The sequence below is a fragment of the Lissotriton vulgaris genome, chromosome 5 (genome assembly GCF_964263255.1).
Source record: "Lissotriton vulgaris chromosome 5, aLisVul1.2, whole genome shotgun sequence".
In the NCBI taxonomy this organism is placed as follows: domain Eukaryota; kingdom Metazoa; phylum Chordata; class Amphibia; order Caudata; family Salamandridae; genus Lissotriton; species Lissotriton vulgaris.
Window position 1 is genome coordinate 1,310,612,518 of NC_141693.1, and position 17,663 is coordinate 1,310,630,180.

At 43.6% G+C, this 17,663-nt stretch overlaps 1 protein-coding gene across 5 annotated transcripts in view; it reads left to right on the forward strand.

The window, feature by feature from the left end:
* The window catches only part of PACSIN1 (protein kinase C and casein kinase substrate in neurons 1), a 416,659-nt gene that overhangs the window by 337,946 nt on the left and 61,050 nt on the right, over nucleotides 1–17,663 (forward strand). For all 5 annotated transcript variants that reach the window (XR_015296000.1, XM_086923202.1, XM_086923203.1 and 2 more), the window contains exons 3-5: nucleotides 7,334–7,490; nucleotides 14,890–15,125; nucleotides 17,485–17,640. Coding sequence is in view for 4 of the 5 variants with exons in the window: in XM_086923202.1 (XP_086779328.1) it covers nucleotides 7,334–7,490; nucleotides 14,890–15,125; nucleotides 17,485–17,640 (549 nt within the window). In the remaining variant the exon portion in view is untranslated. The remainder of the gene's footprint in view (nucleotides 1–7,333; nucleotides 7,491–14,889; nucleotides 15,126–17,484; nucleotides 17,641–17,663) is intronic.

The window sequence follows — 17,663 nt, forward strand, 5'->3', positions numbered from 1 at the left end:
TCCGCGGCTGCCTTGGGGCTGTTTTCGACTGGTTTCAGCGAAACAGCCTCAAGTGCAACCCTGACAAATCGGAGGTGCTTTTCTTCAAATGTCAGACTGACCCGCCATGGCAGGATTGGTGGCCTGTGAATATGTTCCCCCCCTCATCTTCCTCCTTGGTTGCTAAGAACCTTGGGGTTAAAATTGATAATAGTTTATCACTGAAGTCCCAGATCATAGGCTTAACTGGTACCTGTTTTGGTCTTCTTAAAATGCTGCGCAAGTTTCTCCCTTTGCTTCCTCTGGTCCATAGGAAGACGACTGTTCAGGCCTTAATCTGCTCCAGGCTCGATTACTCAAATATTTTATATTTGGGTCTTCCGGACTACCTATTGCAAAAACTACAAGTGGTCCAAAATTCGGCGGCGAGGGACATTTTTAGCCTTCCCCGCCATGCTAGAGCCTCGGACTTGTTACTCTCCCTTCACTGGCTTCCTGTCAGAAAGGGGATTGTTTTTAAGGCACTGACATTGGCACATAAGGCACTCCATGCTGTTGGTGCGAAGTACATTCAGAAACGTCTGACCTTCTACAAGCCAACAAGATCCCTCAGATCAGAATCCCTAGGTCTGGCAAAGGTCCCTACTATTAAGAAAGCTAGGGTAGGGGGACGCTCGTTCAAACATCTTGCTCCCAAGTTGTGGAACACCCTCCCCCTGGCACTCCGTGGCACTTCGAACCTGCTGGCCTTTGGAAAAGGTTTGAAAACTTGGCTTTATAGTCAATGATAGGTCTGCTTCCTTTTCATTTTTTCCTTCTGTTTCAGCTATGGGTCAGAAAGCGCCGGGACACTCCTAGGAGTAGCCGAGCGCTATATAAGACACCCATAACATTAACATTAACATTAACATGCGCACTAGTGCCTCTCAGGGTGGCGGCTGCGCATTAGGAGACCGAGGATTGATCAAAGGCTCAAACCTTGTTCTCCTAATGGGCAGGCGGGCGCCAAGTATCCCCGCTAAGCCAACCTTGGCGCTGCTGTTGGCTGAGAAGGGTTGCCAGCAGTGACGAGGCTGTTCATGTAGGCGCCAACAGGACCCCGGAGCAGAGGTGGCGCGGACCCTGTACATTGTAATTTTATTTTAAAACTCTCTCCGCGCAACAATGCCCCCCCCTCAACCCCCCCCCCCCGCGAGTATTACCAGCCGGGACTGCTCACAAGGTTTGCATTTAAGAGATCCAAAGTCTCCTCTCCTCTTCACTATAAAAGACTCTTAGCTCTCAACAGTGTAAAAGACTGAGGTGCCCTTACACAATGATCCTGCGGTCTTCACATTGAAGGGGCCTGAGGCCTTGTTTATACATTTCAAGAGTCCACGGTCTCCATACGAACGAAATCTGAACTCTCGACTCAAGCACCTCTGCCAGCAAAGTTAAGATGATCGCTCCCTGCTTTGGCGCGCCGTCGTGAGGTGCCTTGCTCTTCCTCCTTTCACCTGGTATTTCGATCTCCTTTTGTATGGCACCCGCCACCCTCTGCACTTTCTATTCTGCCACATATTATATTTTCACAGCTTTTTAGGCGCTGGACATTTTCTGCCACATTGATATTTTCCTGTGGAAGCATGTTATTTTTATCGCATCTCTGAAGAGTGCATCCGGTTGTTTAGCTGCTGTATGTGTGTGAGAGAAAGATATTGTAGAAAGAGGGGAGGATGCAAGCGGAGAGAAAGAAGAAGCTAGAGACAAGCAGGAGTCAGAGAGAGAAAGAAACAGAGAGGGGCAAAAAGGGGGTATAATGTGGCAAAAAGTAGAGAAAATATGAGGCAACGAAAGGGCCCTGGAAAGAGACAGAGACTAAGAAAAGGGTCAGTGTGATTGGGAAGAGACGGCTGCAAAGAGAATACCAAAGATCAAGAGTGGATCAGGTAGCTTAGTGGATCAAGTGCTCCTTGAAGAGATGTGTCCGATTTGAAGGTCACTGGCTTCAATCCTGATGGGAAGAGTTGAGTATTTCATTCTGCCGCAGTCGATAAAATGAGTGCCATGAAAATGTGAGACAATACTTTTCATTTGTGGTGCTTCCAAGGTTAAAGCCTTTGACAAGACTGTTGGCGAGTCAATAGCTGTGGCTCCATAGTTAAGCTTACAGGTATCAACTCTGCAATTATGGTTGAGTTGATTAGTATAGGAGAAACATGCAAGTTTAATTACTGAACATTCATACGTATTTAACTATATATTATGCATTCACTTTACGAAATGCAAAGTCTGTCTTTTCTTGGTTAATTATTGGTACTTTCTGGCAGCAGGGGGTCGCCTACCTGAATGACAAAGCTATCAGTATTACATGGGTGCCATTTCAATATACAGAATAATGTACAATAATTTTAGCTACTTCCAGGATGTTTATGTTCATTTTCATGTGCCACATTACTCATGTACAGTGCATGGTTTGAACAGAGTGCCCCCACTTGTTTGCATGATTGAGAGCTCTGGAGCCGTGGTTGAAAGCACTGCGAGCTTCTTACAGGGTCAGTCAGTGGCTCAAAAAGGTGATCACGATAAATGGCCATCCAATCATTGGCCTCCCTGCAGAGCGCTCAGGGCAGTGGTCACATATACGAGTTGAAATTGTGCTTCTGTGCAAATTGATGCATGGGGTTCCCTTATAAGGGTACACAGTTTTCACAATTAAGACAAGGTGAAAGTAAAAGAAAATGCAGCGGTTGCTCGCTACTTAAAATTCACCCCTAAATTTTGCGCCTCACCACTTTCAAATGTCACCAGCCACCACTGTTGAGGAGGGATGCTTAGAATAATGGAGGTGGCCCTGAATTGAGGAGGGATGCTTAGAATAATGGAAATGGACCTGGATTGCGGAGGGATGCTTAGAATAACGGGGATGGTCGTGGATTGAGGAGGGATGCTTAGAATAATGGAAATGGACCTGGATTGCGGAGGGATGTTTAGAATAACGGGATGGTCGTGGATTGAGGAGGGATGCTTAGAATAATGGAAATGGCCCTGGATTGCGGAGGGATGCTTAGAATAATGGAAATGGCCCTGGATTGCGGAGGGATGCTTAGAATAACGGGGATGGTCGTGGATTGAGGAGGGATGCTCAGAATAATGAAATGGACCTGGATTGCGGTGGGATGCTTAGAATACCAGGGATTGCCCTGGATTGAGGAGGGACGCTTTGAATAATGGAGATGGCCTCAGTTCAGGTATCAGCTTGGTGTTGACTCACTGGTGACAAGCCAGTGATAAATCTACATTCATTTGTGGTTCACTGGGAAAAGTTTGTTTGCTTTCATAGGCTTGATATGTTTATTTGTCAACGTTATGACAAAGCTTGTATGCCTGATTTACTATTGTGAAAAGGGTGTTATAAAGGAAATAGGACTTTAAAGGTGGATTGTTATTACCCTATTCTAAGACCTATAGACAGGTATTTTTTATGTGTAATCTCACAGATAACAGGAGTAGGCAAGTTGTGGTTGGTGACCCAATCAAATGTACCACGGGATAGTAGATTTGCACGACAATAATTCTTATTTGACCCTAGTGGGAGGGATTGTATGATATTTTGACAACTGTAATTTAGACCACATTTCTAATTGTAGTACAACATTCCTAATGGTTGCCTTGTGGGATTTAGTACAGTTGGTAGTTTGTTCCTGTGACAAGAAAGTGATAAAAGCCAGAAGCCTAATTGTTTAATCGGGAACATTTCGGTTATTTCAGATGTGCTCATAATGAAAAGTAATGACACAAATCGAAGCCCCGATTTATTAATTTTTGCACACTAATGATAAAGCCTATAGGCCTTTCAGGGTGGATTGTTACTGCATCAGTTTAAACACTGCAGACTCACATATTGTTGCTTGAAATCTCACAGATTTCCTTTGCAAGGAAGGATTTTGTTGCAATTTAGTAAGTCTTAATAGAATCTCTTTGGGAGGCCTGTCAGGCTTAGGTATCTGTCACAATTTTGTAAGAAAAAAATCAATAAAATATACATACCTACATATATATACATATACATACACAGAATAACTCTGGATCAGCCCTCTTCTGCTGTTGGTCCGTGTGTCATTACATTCTCCTTCCATCCAGGGTAGCGTACAACATTGGGTAATTAGCTAGTCCACTTCAGCCATTGGCTCTCTTGCCCAGTGAGTGGTGACTTTTTCTGATCATATTTGCATATTCCCCGATAATAAGTATGCTTCGGTAGGGCTGGTGAGCCAATAGTATAGTTTTCCTCTTCCTCTTGTTAAAGATCTTCAATTATTCTGTTTTATTTTCAATTTTTAGAGCATTCTTCAGTTCCCCAGGCAGTGTTAGTTGGCAGCTTGCCTGAAGCGCATCTGTAATACACCGCTATCTGAGTGGCCATTGCCTCTAACCCAGGAGACGATAATGGAATGGTATTAGTCATAGTGTGTCTTAGATTTACCTTTCCCAGATGGCAAACACTTTGGTACTAAACATGGCTGCCAAGCTCAAACATTTGTAACAAATACACTATGTACAATACAATTGCCAGATTGCTTCATGCTGCAATGTTTCATTTTATTTTTGTCCTTAATTTAGCTTGCATATTCTTTTGAGTTTGAGCGTGTGTTTTATTGTGTTTATATAAAAGGATGTATTTAATAATACGTCTGTGAGTGGATGAATAGATGAATGAGAGCAATGATGAGCATCAGACTGCATGCATGATGATTTATTGAGTATCTAAACACATCAATGGCTGATTTATAAGCCAAAGCTGTTGGTGTTACTAATGCTAGTTTAGCTTCTCTAGAAGCACAGAGACTCATAAATAATACACTAACCTTTCCAAGATCAGGCCACAGTATAGTACAAACGATTTTTTTAAAGTTGATAATGATCATGGAAAACAACAAACCAAGTAAATACAGTTTGGTTGAAATATAGAACAGTTTTTTATTTGCTAAAAACTCTGAGTATAGTTACACATTTGAAGGGAGAATGCAAAGCATTTGAACACCAAGAAATAGTGATAAGAAAGGCTTTCAGGTTCATTTAAGAGGGCGTATTACAGTGTTTGGGTACATCGGGGGTCTATGGGTTGGGAGACTACAGAGGGCTGCTCTGGATCCAAGAGCTGCAATGTGGTGAAAAACAAGGAAACATTTAAATTCCTTGGAGTAGCCCTCCTTGTTGGGCGCAGAGGAAAACTACTCATCTTGCATTTGTTAACACGCTCACATGCTCTGTTTAGCTTTCATCAATTAAATCCGCAAATCGGGGCAAATCTAGTCAGGAACTACTCTCAGCAAAAGGACCTCATTGAATTTCTATAGGAGCCTTGTCTCCTTCGTCCTCAATTCACTCTCTAAGTCTCCTCCCATCTGCATCTCTCCTGATTCACTTCCACTGTCTGGGGAAACAACATCACCCCCATCTTGTGCTGAAGAATAGGACATGGGTTTAAAGAAGGAACTCACACGCCTCCATTACTCTGCTTCCTTAATACATACAATGGCCACCTTCACAAGCACGTAAAAATACACTTGAATGGGATTAGGTGAGAAAACATGGTATACATGTGACTGTGCATTGGTGAAACACACCCAGTAGTGCCAAATAACTATTTTTTTGTGAGTGAAAAAAACTTTTAATTACAGAATAGTGTGGGAGAAGATTTTTAAAGTAGGCCATTTTTTTCGGTGCCAATATACAGATCCTGGACCAAGCTTGGGTTACTCCAGACTGGAATGCATAGTTATTAAAGAGTTGCGTCACCCTTGTGCCATGCAAAGAGGTGCAAGAGTGACACAACTGCAACTGTTAAGTTAGATTTATCAAGCCATGCAAGGCCACATTGCTTGCCCCTGAGTGGCCTGATAAATCTAGAGTAACGCAACGCAGCGCAAATTGCTACGTTGCATTACTCAGCCCACGGGAGGCGTTCCCTGGGTGGAGCAAGGGTGTTCCAATGCATCCACCAACGGATTGTGGCAAACTCACAGATTTACCAATACTGGTAGACCTGGGAAAATCTGTCGTAATGCTACACATCGCCAGGCGAGGTGTAACAAGGAGAAATATGTTTATTTCTTCTCAGTGTGTGTTGTATTCTGCAGCACACATAGAAAGAGGAAAATGCCTCAGGGGTTTGTTTTTATGCAGGAAGGTGTCCCTTCCTGTATAAAAGTAATTCTGCTTACAACGCAGGTACACTTGCACCATGGTCCAAGAGTGCCTGCGTTGGCGCTGGGCAGCACATTATGTGCCAGCTCAGGGAAAAGACAGAAATACACCATATAATTTTAAACACATTGCATTCCTTCCCTTCCCCTGTCATGCACTGCATGAGTTTTTAATAAATATTCCACGATGTTTAAAAGCACTGTTCCACACTTGGTTCACAGCCAGGCTCAGACGCTTAATTTTTAAATGATGTGTGAATCACATGTTTAAGCTGTCTGCCCCAGATATGGAATATTATATATAATATTTCTTTCTACAGCTTACATCCCTGAATGTTTGCTATCTCAGAAAGCCTTCTTCCTCTATACTCCTAAAACCCTGCATGAAAAATGTATCTTGACTTACTGCCACTTGAATCCTCTCCTTTCATTTTTCAGAGTGACTCTCTTCTTACCTTTCATCCTCTGTATGTTCTGATAATAGCTTCCCCTCAGTCTCACACCTGTCTGCCTTAATCTTCTTATTGTAATTCTGCAATTGGATGGTGCCTCATTTTATAGATCACAACCTCTCCTCTTTAAAACCCTATTGCTGTAACCTATCATCACCTAATCTCTGCCAGCTTATCCATCTCAAACAATCATTCACCTGAAACCACACAGGCCACCTAACCATCACACATAACTGGTATTAATATAATCTTTCACAAAGTAACAGGGTAAATGCATGCAAATTTTCTTGAAAGCACATAACTAATCACAGTAACCACTGGATTAACCACTAAATTTGGGTTTCGGAGTAGCATGCTACTTGCCGTAAAGTGCTTCAATGCCTCATCTGGGATAGTGTGTGCTTTATAAACACATTTACAATTACAAAGATGCAGACATCTCTATTTCATTGCATCATTTGAGTCACTATATGCCCGTACCACGGACTCCCAAGAATATCTTTATACTAGTATTGGCTCATTCTGATCTTTGATTCCTGTTTTCTGAACACCCCACCAACCTTGGTGCAGTTGGGTGCACCACTCCCTTCAACTTTGCCCAGATAGCACTTATGGTCTTGAGCTGTGAACTTTCTAGTCAGAAGCTAACCCGTCCAACCCCAACTTTGCATGTCTGACACTGCCAGCTTCTTACTCGTCACCCCTATCTTGCAGGTTGGAAACTACAAAAGGACGGTGAAGAGGATCGATGATGGGCACCGGCTGTGCAATGACCTGATGAGCTGCCTCAACGAGCGCTCCAAGATAGAGAAGGCTTATGGGCAGCAATTGACCGACTGGTCCAAGCGGTGGCGGCAGCTAATCGAGAAAGGTACGACAGCACAGTGATCCCGCCTCAGCGACCCTGATCCCTTTCTAACAGAATTTTATTTATTCATCTGTTTTGTTTTATCACCATGAAATATTTAGGGATTTTAACCGCATGCGCGCTAGCGGGTTTTCCCGCTGTGTGCTGAAGACTCGAAATTCGCAGGTTACGTGACAAAGCCAGCTCGTCATGCGCGCAGCGCAGGTAACGCCCATGACGAGCTGGCTTTGTCATCCGCATCGAAGGGGTTAAATACAGAAGCAAAGTCCAAATCCTGAAGACAAAATAAATGTTCATTAAATGCACTGTACAATTGACTATTGCATCTATTTATCTGTTAATTTTAATTTCAAGAACTTATGAGGCAGGGGATCATTCTTCTTTTGTTTAAACGTTATGGAGCTAGCCCCTTCGGTCTAATTGGAACCAATCCTACGGCAACCCCCTAGTCAAAAAAGATTTTTAGATAGCTCTTATCAATAGCTGCCGCTACTAACATCAGATGGTGAGGTGGAGGGGGGGTTAGAGCGGAGGGCGGAATACAAAAATGAAAATTAAACTGACTTACCTGGGTGCCGCTGGGTGCTGCTGGCTCTGCTGCGTCTCCTCCGTGCCGCAACAGGAAGCTCCCAGCTTCCCAGAATCCCCTATCCAATCACAACGCTGCAGAGTTGTGAATGGTCTGAGTGCCATGGATCGTTGCTAATTTTTTTACTAAAGGACAAGGGAACCCACTAGGTAAGCAAGGACCTGGGGTATAAATTAAGCTAAAGACAAAGGTCCTTGACAGGTAAAATAACCACTTCAATAATTATAGGCCACAATATGCACTATAATGAAAAAAAGTCCAGCCGGACTTTGGAGTTTTATTCAATGCTTAAATATGTTAGATCAGACGAACCAACAATGAAACAGTGGGACACAATCCTGCATCCACAATGCTACACACACATTAGACAGTACATATAATTAGGGTATTTCAGGCATATAGAAAAAAAGGAGCAAAAAGGAAATTTACAGTGCATTTGCTTCACATATGTGGGAAACACATGTTTTTTTGGCACATAATTGTACACTAGTGTTTAAACCACATATTGTGTCGACGGCGTTTCGATCCAGTTAATAATAATGGATCATCATCAGGACATTCATTGCTTGCCTGAATTTAAAAGAATAGGCGCGGGGTATAACGGAGTAGAAGGTGAGCCGGCATCCAGTTCTGGAGCCTTGGGATGATGAGATAGAACTAGCTGAACAATCAATTCGTACGGTGCCTCGTGGTTTGTGGTTATCAATTGACCACGGAGAGGTGAGCTTACAACGCAATCGGTTAGTAGGGGGGCTGGCACGGGCGCATTATGCCTCACAGTGGAGTTAACCAGGATCCCAATGGGGCTGAAGGGAAGCGCGTTCCCGGTGATTATTCCGGTTGGTTTGTGGAACTGGTGTGGTACCTACAAACTGCAGATTAAGGCTCCTGTTGCGGAGCGCGGTAGCCTGTGATAGGGCTCCTCGGGTTCACAATGGAACTCGATTCAGTGTCCCGGTGCACAGTCGCGGTGTGGTACCTACGAAAAGCCAAGGGTCTGGCTTGGCCCTTAGAGCCGTGCACGAGCCGAGCCCTGATAATGTTTGCCATGTAAATCACACAACAAACATCACAAAATATGATGACCTTAAATCCCAATTCTATAAAGTGTTATTCTTTTACATGGGAAACTTTGACATTAATATGTCTGGTATGGTTTACTAATGGCAATGTTGGCAGGGTGGGGGTCAGGGCCGAAAGTTTCAATGTTCATCTTTGAAAACTATCACTTTTAATAAGTACTTCTCTGATATACCTTTGTGACTAGCCTGGTGGTGCAGTCATCTATGACCCGGCTGCTTCCAATCCCTTTTTTTCATGTCTGTTACAGCACTGCACTGAGAAGTACTTTTTAAAAGTAAACCATGAGGCAAGACAATTATTATGTGAACCCTGTAGGTGGCCCCGATTGTCATAGAGCAACATTATTGTCTATTAAATCAAACACAATAGGTTTTTGTTGAGCTGGATTTCGGAGCTTAAGTTTTAAAGGTATTTTCATTTCCGATAGTGAAGAAAAAGGAGTATTAGTCAAATAAAATCTTTGTTAAAGATCACAAAGTTCGGTTAAGCAGGGAAGCCGCTATTAATCGAGGTTTTCTGGTTTCACTTTGCACAAATTAACCACTAAATGTGTATCTATATTTCTCTCCTTTTTACTAAAAATATGATCATGCTTTATTTTTGCGTCTTTGTGCATTAAGGTTGAGCGAGGGTGGCAAGTAGGGCCGGACTGGCTACCGGGCGTTATGGAATGCTGCTGAGCTGGGGGCTGATTTCGTTGATGGGGACCTGCGTGTACTGAACGAAATTCGTTTTGCTTTAATTACTTCGAAGTACACGAAGGCCTCCATGAACGAAATCAGCCCCCAACGCAGTGAAATCAGCCCCCAGTTCGGCTGAATTCTAAAATGCCCGGTAGTCAGTCCCGCCCTGGTGGCAATCTGAAGCTACATGAAAGCTCGGCTTGTCATGTTCTTGAAGTTCCAACAGAACCTCGAGCTGAGCCAGAGCCAGGCTTTAGGCTCGAGCTTGCCTTAAACCTTCAGCAGCTCGCCCATCTCTAGTCCCAGGACTGAATAGAGGTGGGTGCATCTCTATTGTAGCAGGACTCTCACTAGCAAAATAGTCTGCAGAGTCTTTGACTAATTGTACATCTCTTTCTTCCTCCTGTTCTACATTTAGAAAAGTTGCTAGCCACGAATTAATAAGTGTTTCTATTTTAGAACTGGTCTTACCTTGACTAGTGAACATGGGCCTCATAATGTGGTGATAGTACCTCAGGCATTTAAAGGGGCCCAGCCCTTAATTTTAATGCCACAAAGCATCCCACAGTGCATCTCAAAACCCATACAGGTGTCCTCAAACAAAGCAGGAATCTAGAATGCTTCAATTATTTACCGGTAATTGCATTACTCAGAGTCCTCTTCCCTCACTTCTATTCATTACATCCCTCCCTCCAAGGTAGTCCAGGCCAACCATTCATTGGTGTTGTGTCGGGTTGCAGGGTATTTACAGGACGAAGGAGGGGGAGGGTGTTTTTTATTGGTGAAGAAAAGAATTGCGTGGTCTGGGTGTCTGGTGAGGCAGGAATGCCTTAGTGTTGTAATAAAAGGGAAGCGACAATGAGGTCACAACTATTGTTGGTGATTGCTAGCTATACAGAATGGGTAAAATCAGCTTTGTTTTTTTTCTCTGTGCTGGATGGCCCTTTCAAGGATTCACCGCATAATGGTGCACAATAATCTGCAAAACTCTGGGTTTGTTTTTTGTTCCTTTCTTTCGTGGGCTTTTAAAAAACATTGGAGTATGTGAACATTTTTGCTCTCTAACTTAGAAGGATGCCTCAGGGTGATGGTTGCTTTGTATCTGTCCCGCGTCTTTCACAAAGCCTCAGAACTGTCCCATTCTGGCCTCCATCTTAAACTGTATGAAATGATTGTGTCCCACCAGCAAGGGGTAAGCAGCAGCGGCATATCTCAAATTCAGCCAAATTAATGAAGTGACTCCTTCGGAAAGGAGTGATGTTGCCGGGCAGTGTTGAGAAGAAGGGACCAGAGGCAGAATGACGCGCTCCACCATTGCATCTGGGAGAACCAACTCATCCCTCCTGTGAGCTGAACCCATCTCCAGCTTGTGAAATCTGACCGTCTCCTAATTACAACTAATTGCAAGGAATTCAAAATCTCAGTGTGTTGCATGAAATAGTTTAAACAATAAAATAGGGAAAAAAGGAAGAGAGAAGGAGGGTTGAGTAGGTGAGTGGGAGAAACTCTGCTGCCGGAAAGAAACAGGGAGAGGTGGAGAGGGAAGTGCTCTGAAGAATAGGTTAGAAGAGAAAGAGAGTACCTGAGGCCGAGTCAAAGAGGACAGAAAAGCAAACTCTTGCTGAGCCACAGTCTTGGTTTTCGGGGATATTTGGCACAGTTTGGTAAAGTTAGGCCAAAATTCCGAAAGATATATTGAGTATAATCATATTAGTCAAAGCATTAATGTCATCTGTAGCTTACCTCTAGATTTTCAACATCTGCAACAAATGTCAGGCCCCAACGACATCCCCGTTCCTGCCTGCATCCAATGTAAAGCATTGCAATTGGTTTACTGAGTCTTCCACAAAAGTGCTGGTCCTCTCTTCTTACAAAATAAAGCATCTCCATCATCCGTACTGCGTCTTTCGCTCTTCTTCTTCCCGTCTTCTGAGCTGTTGTTTGGAGTTAATGAGAAGTATGCTTTACTACAGTATTTCTGAGATCTTTTGTTTCAGTATAGGTAGTCAGCTCTTTTCAATCTGGCGCCCAAAACCAGGAACTCTTTTCCGTTCTCATTACAGCTGACCATCATCCTGCTTTTCATAAAGCCCTAAACCCATCTTGTCACATCTCTCTGATCCTTTGCTTTTTCATTACCAGTTGTCGTCATAGTGTCAGATTTCCATGCTGGGTAATAGTACTCGCTATAAGTACTGATATCATCATCATCTTCTGTACATCTCTACATGGATTATGAATGATATGTGCTTTCGCTAGCTTACTGGTTTACAGAAAATTGGTAAATAATAAAAAAAAGACAGGACTGCTTAATGCTTAGTGCAGCGGTTCTTAACCTTTAGTCCGGGGACCGCAGATGTCTGCGTTGCATACTAGGTGCTCTTTAATATCAACAGATTATTAAATTGAATAAAAATAAAGAAACAAAATGGAAAAATTGGAATTTGTAAACTTTTTCTCAAGGTGAAAGAATTTGAAATTGGAGGCTTAAAATTAAGTTAATATCCTCAGATTGATTCATGGAAGAAGCACAAACACACCAAACAATGTAGTATGGACGATGAGTGACCTAAATTGAATTAAGGAAAGCTCCAACCGTCCCATTAAAAGGTTTATTTTTTTTATATTTGTGAATTAAATTTCCCCATTTAAGTATTTATTTGATGAATGCTTCTTTGCATATTTTTGTGTACTTTGTTTTGTGGTTCAAATTATCAAAGTTGCTTAGACCCTGGTCTCCGAATTCCAATAATTATTCAGTGGGGGTCCCCAGATTCCAGTAATGATTAATTGGGCGTCCTGTCCACATACGCCAAAAGTTTAAGAACCACTGTTGGTTCGTGACATGTTTGTCACTTTCTAACATACTTTTGTTCTACATGCCTTGTCCAAACACCCGTGAACGATCCAATTTTTGGGAATCCTACCTCTGGGAGCCGCAAAGGGATTGCGGTGAGTACTAGAGTTTGTTGTTGCTCTGATTGTCGCAGCATTCACTGTACGATTTATTTCCACGGAAGGTTTCTGTCATATGGGGGCTGATCACTGTTGGATGACTGACAACCTCCGTCATGCAATTCATCTGCAGATTATGCTGCACCATTATGCAGTAATTGCTTATTTGTGGCATCTTGGGCATTATAAATTTGACTTCATTGATTTCTAAGATCTCATTAGTAATACCCTCTCTGTATAATTAATATTTGGAAGAGGTCAAACACGGAATTTGTGCCTCTTGTCCACAACTTTGTTTTCAGGCACGCAGTGCATTAGTACACCAACACATGGATATTTATTTTTCCAGCATTCAAAATTATACTTACATTTAGAGGTAATTGCATTTGACTCAAAGTTTTAATGCTAACTGTAAATCTTGAAATTATTTCCTACGAAACAGAGACATTAAATTGATCCAGAACCAATGACTAGTCAGTGGAGGCTCATTTGGAGTTTAGGCGGTATTAAAGATGTTTTCATTTCTGCGGGAATCTCTAAATTTGGAATAGTATCCACAGGCTATATTTCCTCCATCATGCTATATCTATGTGGAGAAAATTCAGCCTGTAGACTATTCTGCATTTACAATTTCCTCCAGAAATTGTAGATTTTCCTGGTCCCTCCAAACTCTGAGTGATGTACCAGGTCTTTCATCCATGTTTAGCACTAGACACACAGAGTTAGAAAACAGTTTACCTCGACAGTCTGAAGGAACAAACGAGTTAGACACCTCAAAAAGGACTGTCAGTACAGTGCATCTACAGCACTAGTTACAGATGAAAGACTGCGTCTGCTCACCATCTCTTGCCTCGCTCTTTGGCAGGTGGTTGCAGAGGACTTTTTTATTGCAGTGTCTATCCCTTTGCACTGTAAAGGGACTCCATGTTCAGCAAGGAATAGACCCCAACATTTCAAGGTGCACAAAATGGGTAATGCATGGGAATGCCAGAAGAGTAATTTTACAGTGGAAATGCATCTGAGAGAGAGCATTTAATGCATATTCTGTAATAATATTGTAGACGTTTATTGCGCTTCATTATTATTATAACATTCCAATCTGAGCCATTTAGTCTCTAATATAAACCAGCAACCCTCACTTCTGATCCTCTTATTCAAATACAATACATTTTCTATTTTAGCCACCTGTCTATCAATGTAATTCAATTAGCTTTCCCATTCATCACTTATGCTCTAATCTAACCCAATAACCTCATCATCTAGCCCATTTATTCCTGAACCTAAAATAATAAACTTCCCATCTGGGCCACAGCTTACTCAGTCACATCCCATAAACTTTCAATCTAGGCCATTTATTATCTAATATAAACCAATAGCCTTTTAATCTGGTCCACTTGCCCTCTAAGACACACCAATCGCCTTCCCATCTAGGCCACCTGTCCTCAGATAATCTGCCAATTTAAGATACTTATCCCTCAATAAACTAACAATCAAAAGAATCTATCCTCTGGCCACTTTGTCATGAATCAGGGCATCTAACCTTTCTTTCTGGGTCTCACATCCTCCAGTATAAGCCGATGATCATCCAATCACGGCAAGCACTCAATGTAAACCAATGTCCTTCCCACGCTGGCAACAAGCAATGCGACACGACACCATGACACCTATCGTTGCCACCAATTTGCAAAGTAAGTACTTTCTACTCTTTCCCACAGTTTTCAGCGGCTGACCCACAAATGTGACACTTGTTTTCATTGAGATCTTTGGGTCAAAGCAAATATTGTTGTTCATTAATAATACTTCAGGAAATTGGTTTTTGCTCCTTTGCAGCCATTTAACCGAATTTCCTCACCTTTTTGTAATCCTAAAATGACAACTGAGCAGATTTGTGAATGTTGAAAAGTATTGTTTTGCAACATGAGGAACCCTCTGAAACATATGTTTGCGTGCTGGCAATTTCCATATGCCACATCCTTGCCCTCAGGTGATGAAGTCAGTGTTTGATGAGTTGAAGATCCATGCTTACAGACACCCATTCCTCTTCACCTCACTATCAGTTGTCCTGCTCCCCTTCTATCGCTTTTGAGTGCAGGTCCCCAGTATGGCACCCTCGAGAAGGCATGGGCCGCCATGATGACCGAGGCGGAGAAGGTGAGCGAGCTGCACCAGGATGTGAAGAACAGCCTTCTGAACGACGACATGGAGAAGGTGAAAAACTGGCAGAAAGACGCCTACCACAAGCAGATGATGGGTGGCTTCAAAGAGACACGGGAAGCAGAGGAAGGATTCCGGAAGGCGCAAAAACCATGGGCCAAAAAAATAAAAGAGGTAATGGAGTGGGAGGTACTCTGGAAAACTGCTCGAGTTCAGTGTAGAAGCACTGAGAAGGCCGTGTGTATGTATTGTGGGGTCCTTTGCTAAAACCCTTTTATGTGTACTGGAGCTGCTGAGACTGAGGAGACTAATCATAACAAGACAGCATCAGTGGCTCTAAAAATAGTAAGGAGAACTGATGAACAAGAATGGTGAGAGGGTCTTTGTTTACATAAGTATTCAGTAGCTTTTTACACATGGTTAAAAAGCATTGATGAGATGCTTTATGTGCGATCTGGATAGGAACTGGGAAAAGACTGTGAATGCAAGTGTCAGAACCCCTTTTGGAGTGCCATGGAGCAAGCAGGAACTACTGGGTACAAAAATGGTGTTGAGGGCTTTTACTCCTAATGTCCTAAATTTACTATGCGCCATGAGTAACTGGGCCAAGTACCTCTTAAGGTCAGCATGATAGCACTCTCCTGGATGGAATCCCCAAGTCCCTCAATCCTTCAAGTATGGGTAGATTCCGCATTATATACTGAAATCGACTCTCTGATGTGACCCATCCTAGTCCCACGCTACCCAAAAGTTTCATGCTTTGCCTTAAGAGTTCAGGTTTAGCAGCATCTGGAAGCTAAGTTTGTGCATGTCCCAAGCATGCCCCACAGACTAGAACAGTCTTACCCAACCCGATGGCATCTGGCAATCCGGAGAGGCTCCTGACGCTCCTCTGTAAGCCCCGCTGTCCCCCTACTGAAGGCCTATGGCCTCTTGTGTCCTTTCTCTGCACCCACAATGGCCTCCTCAGTCCTTGGGTGGCCTGTATTGATGTCAGGCATCCAGGCTCGGCTTCAACTGTGATTGGTTAGATTTTTGTCTTTTGTCCTTGGCATGACAAGCCAGTCCAACAGTTCTGATCTCAAGGGGACCCCCTTCCTTGTCACACATGGAACTCTGACCTCGGCCCACACAATGGATAAGGCCTGATCTTCAAGGCTGCAAATTTCCTGGCAACAAGTAGGGTCATCCGCTTCCATCACACGGGCAATGACCAACAATTCAGGGCCATGCTCTACCTGCTCAAACGGGGCTCACTGACTGCCACACACACAAGCAACACCTCAAAATGTATGACTGTCTCCATCTTGTCAAAATGGGAGACCATCGACTTTGCAGGGTCAGTGCGGATGGCTCACACTGCCGCCCTGGTCCCGCCCCAACTGACCAGTCTCATTCTTCACTCACCAAGATCCAATCACCATGAACCCCACTGAGACTCATTCTCCCTAGGTGCTCTTCTCCTTAGGGCTCTGCTGTTCTTGGCCGGCAGACATACGCTAGCCCCTCTCCTCCCTACAAGGTGCACTGGCCTTAGCAGGCTGGCGGCCTCAAGGCTGCTTTCCTCTCCCTCCTCCTCCCAGTGCTCCCAGGTCTTGGCAGGCAGTCAGAGAGTTGATGCTCCAGGCTCTGGGCAAGTGGTCTTGACTGCCTGGCTGATGTCCCCTCACCAGGCAGGGAGACTGAAAGACTTTAGTCCCTAGTCCTGGTTCTATCAGCAAAGAAGCCTTGATGATCTTATTTCTCCTAATGGGATGCTGCTGCTCAAGACAGTATGGGGCACGTAATCCCTAATTTAGAAGTCCAGAAGCATCTGTGATTTAGTGTCTGGCCTTTAAAATTCATTTGGGGCATTAGCTCCTTTGAAGTGATCTCTTCTCTGCACTGCTCTTTGTCAATGGAATAGTAGCCTGCCACGGCAGTACTCTTCCCAATTCTGAGTGAACCACAACACAGGCCAAGGGAGTAACCGGGGTTCACACCTGGCTCTCAGTCTCCTCTGAAATATGCCTGATAAAGATTCAGCGGACTAAGTCTTCCTCTCTATGATATTCCCTGGCCGTGCCAACCTGATCAATCTCACTAACTTTCTGACAATGGGCCCCGGCCCCACTGACCAGTAACTCTTCCTGGAGTCAAAGAGACCATTGATGTGCACAGAGGATGCTCTGCTTCTCCCCCTTCAATGTGTCTGACCCACCCCAGCCCTCAGGAATGCCAGCAATACACATATTCTACCTGCAGGGTTTTAGTCTACAACATCCGTATGCGCTGTGCTATACAATGGAACCACAGGTCTCCATGTTATGTACCAACCACAGGCACACAGATGTAGCCCAGCACACACACAAGTATCATGCACTGTCCTAGCACGCCCACCCATCTAACATGCGAAGTCTGGTCTCCACACAATGCATACAGGTCGAGGATGAATTACATATACAGCTACAGGAGAGTAAATTAATTGGTAAGAGGGCATGGTAAGATGCTATTGGCTAATGATCATCACCCTTTTCTATTCTTACCCCTACAGTTGGAGGCAGCAAAGAAAGCATATCATATGGCATGTAAAGAAGAGAAACTGGCTGTCACTCGAGAGACCAATGGCAAAGCAGATCAGTCAGTGACAGCAGACCAGCAAAAGAAACTCCAGGACAAGGTGGAAAAGTGCAAGCAAGATGTGCAAAAGGTAGAGTTTCCTCATTATGAAGA